We start from the raw sequence: 3,139 nt of genomic DNA, 5'->3' as shown, positions 1-3,139 counted from the left end.
GCCTACCCTACACTATTCCAAGAAATACTTTCTAGATGAATTACACACTTGGCTGGCAAACAGTTTTCTTTAAAGGGCAGATACTAAATATTTTAGGCTTTGTGAGCCATAGGTCTCTGTTGCAACTACTCAGCTCTGCTATTGTAGTGTCAAAGCAGCCATAAGTGAAAGGTAAATGAATGAGTGTGGCTGTGTTCCAATAAATCTTTATTTACAAAACTCGTGGTGCCAACTCTTGGGTGAAATTAACCAAGAAGGAAAGAAAAACAAGGAAACAGGAAGCCCTTTAAATGTATGAAAAGAAAATATAAGAGCTGGGAAAGTCCTAAAGAAAATACAAAAGCCATAAAGCACTGCTAAATGTGACTATACATCAAAATAGAAATTATCTACATGCAAAATACACCATGAAAAAAAGTTAAAAGACAAAAAAGTATTGGGAAAATGGCTTTGTTTTTGTTTACTCTATGTATGTAAATGTATACATATACACACACAGATTTCAAAGCATTAATATCCAGTAGAAAACTGTTTGTCCTCAATGAGATTTATAGGGAAATTGTGGTTATGTGTTTTGAAACTTTTACAGCAATTTCACATTGCTGCAACATCCAAGCATATGATCATTTTTCTTAGTATTTACATTGCATTTTATTTTAAATTTTTGTTGTTTGTAGACAGCCCCACAAAGGGCTAAAAATAGAAATAGACTGATCTTTCACCAAAGATTGCTTGAGAAACACTGATAAGGAGACTTCCAGTTACTGAAAAGGGAAAAGACTGAAATACTATTAGGAACATGGCAAGTACGTGAACAGAAAAGGAAACCTGAACGACCAACAAATGTGTGTCCAGTCTCATTACAAATCAGGGAAAATGAAAAGTGGCTTTATGAGGCGTTGGTCTCAGTGAGGGCAGGGTTCTCCTCATCACCATTGACTTCTTGTTGGGAGCTGCCCTGTACGTTGTAGAATGTTGGACTGTGGTCCCTGGCTTCTACCCACCAGATGCCAGTAGCAATCCCACTCCAACACTGTACACCCAAAAAATGCATCCAGACATTGCTAGCTGCCTTCTGGGGGCAAAATCATCCCACCTCCCACCCTCCTGGTTGAGAACCGCTGGCCTAGGGGAAGGATTATTCTCCTAAACTGCTGGTGGCAATGTGAATTGGAATAGCTATTTGGGGAGCAACTGGGCAGTATTTACTAAAGTTTAAAATGTGTACACCCACATGCCTCCTAGCCCCACTTCTTGGTGTCTCTGCCTAGAGGAACTAGGCATGAGGGTATCACAATGAGACAGCTTGTTTGCAGTGATGAAATACGAGCCCACCAGGTGAGCCATGGCAAAACAGCCTATGGTATTCTGATCTGAGAGTGGTATTTAAAGGAAATAAGGTAGATTTCTATAAATCAAAGATCTCAAAGGCCTGTGTGTGGGGTGGAAAATAGGCATTCAAATTGAAGTAGATACATATGTTCCTAAATGTCTGGGAAGTTGGAATGGTCATCTGAGGAGGAAACTGGCTTGAGGATGGTGCCTAAAGAAGTTTTTGGCCTAATCTATGAAGTTTTCATTTCTTGGAAGAAGAGTATTCATGTATTATAATGGAACTTATCATTAATAATACTCTTAGAATATCTCTGGGGTGGGGGGGGGAGTCAAGAAACCAGTTGACAGTGACTTATTTTCAGGAAAGGAAGCAGATAGCAGGGAGCTTTTGGACTGTTCATCGTTTTGAACCTTTTGAAAACTGAACTATATGACATTATAACCTATATATTTAAAATGTGGTGTCCTGGTATAGTGCCATAGAGAAAGCACTGGGCCACAAGGTCAATTTGAGACACAAAGTCAGCAGTTCAAACTCAGCAGCCGCTCCTTGGAAACCCCATACAGGGCCGCTATGAGTCTGAACTGACTTTACGGCACTTAACAACAATTAAAATGTACACATAAATAAAGTCAGTAGTTATAAAATTCTTCCTCAGTCTGTGTTACAGTAAAAAAAAAAAAAAAACCTGACTCTTTTTCTTTGTAGCTCCCATAGTTAATATTTCTCCCTTTCCTCTTTTCTATCCTTCCATAAAAAAATCTTTGCACTCAGAGTTCCCTACATGTTATTGTTAATGACTTTTCCCCACAGAATCATGTTTTCTGAAGTACAGAAGGGTTTAAAGCTTCACAAAAGCCCCAGCTCTGGCTCAGTTTTGCCTCACAGCAAGTCTGTGAAGGAGGTGTTAGTCCTTTGCGTTTCCAAGTCACAGAACACGCATAAGCAAAACTGACAGTCAACTTCTCGGTCAGTCTCTGGAGGCTTCTTTGATCCTAAGTTTCATGCCTTTCCACTGCGGTCAGCATGAATGTCCAGAAACGTGTTATGTCCAAAGGTTCTAAGAAGTCAGAGTTCTGGTCCTGACTCCATTACCCAAGGTGAGTAAGAATCTCAGTTGTACTCAGCCTATAAAATAGGGATGGTATGACCCCTAATCCTCAGAGTTATTCAGAGGGAGAGAAGGAAACCACCCATTTGAAAGTGTATCATCACTCCAGTCTCCACTTGACCATCCTCACTGATGAGTACCCTGTGCTTCTGCCCTAGGTATGTGCCTGTGGGCATCATGTTCCTGGTTGGAAGCAAGATTGTAGAAATGAAGGACATTGTCGTGCTGGTGACCAGCTTGGGCAAATATATCTTTGCATCCATACTAGGACACTTAATTCATGGAATCATTGTTCTGCCACTTATTTATTTTGTTTTTACACGAAAAAACCCATATCACTTTCTGCTGGGCCTCCTCACACCATTTGCCACAGCGTTTGCCACCTGTTCCAGGTGAGTGGGTTTCAGGTGTCCCTGGCTGCTTTGAGCCATATCAACATAGGTCCAGGTGAGCACTGTGGGCACTGCATGCATGAACAGCGTCTCACTTTATTTGAATTCCTTGAAAATCTAAATTAGGACCATCCACTGAATCGATGGCACCTAACAACAACAACAACTCTATTTCCTTGAATTCTTACACTCCTCCCTGCGTCTCAGAAGACAGGCCTGGGGAGCTGCTTCTGAAAGATTACAACCTTCAAAACCCACACGGAGCAATTCAACTCAACTTACATGAGCTCACCATAAGTC

The 3,139-nt window shown here is 40.9% G+C and overlaps 1 protein-coding gene across 2 annotated transcripts in view; it reads left to right on the top strand.

Annotated features, from left to right (window-relative positions):
- The window catches only part of SLC1A4 (solute carrier family 1 (glutamate/neutral amino acid transporter), member 4), a 30,598-nt gene that overhangs the window by 21,578 nt on the left and 5,881 nt on the right, over positions 1-3,139 (top strand). The window contains exon 5 of one of the 2 annotated variants that reach the window (XM_006862958.1): positions 2,606-2,839. The exons of the other annotated variant lie outside the window; for it this stretch is intronic. Within the exon in view, the coding sequence (XP_006863020.1) occupies positions 2,606-2,839 (234 nt within the window). The remainder of the gene's footprint in view (positions 1-2,605; positions 2,840-3,139) is intronic. 2 annotated transcript variants of the gene reach the window in all.

The sequence above is a fragment of the Chrysochloris asiatica genome, unplaced genomic scaffold (assembly GCF_000296735.1).
Source record: "Chrysochloris asiatica unplaced genomic scaffold, ChrAsi1.0 scaffold00052, whole genome shotgun sequence".
Lineage (NCBI taxonomy): Eukaryota > Metazoa > Chordata > Mammalia > Afrosoricida > Chrysochloridae > Chrysochloris > Chrysochloris asiatica.
The sequence above is the reverse complement of the archived record's forward strand: the minus strand, read 5'-3'. Positions and strand labels throughout refer to the sequence as shown.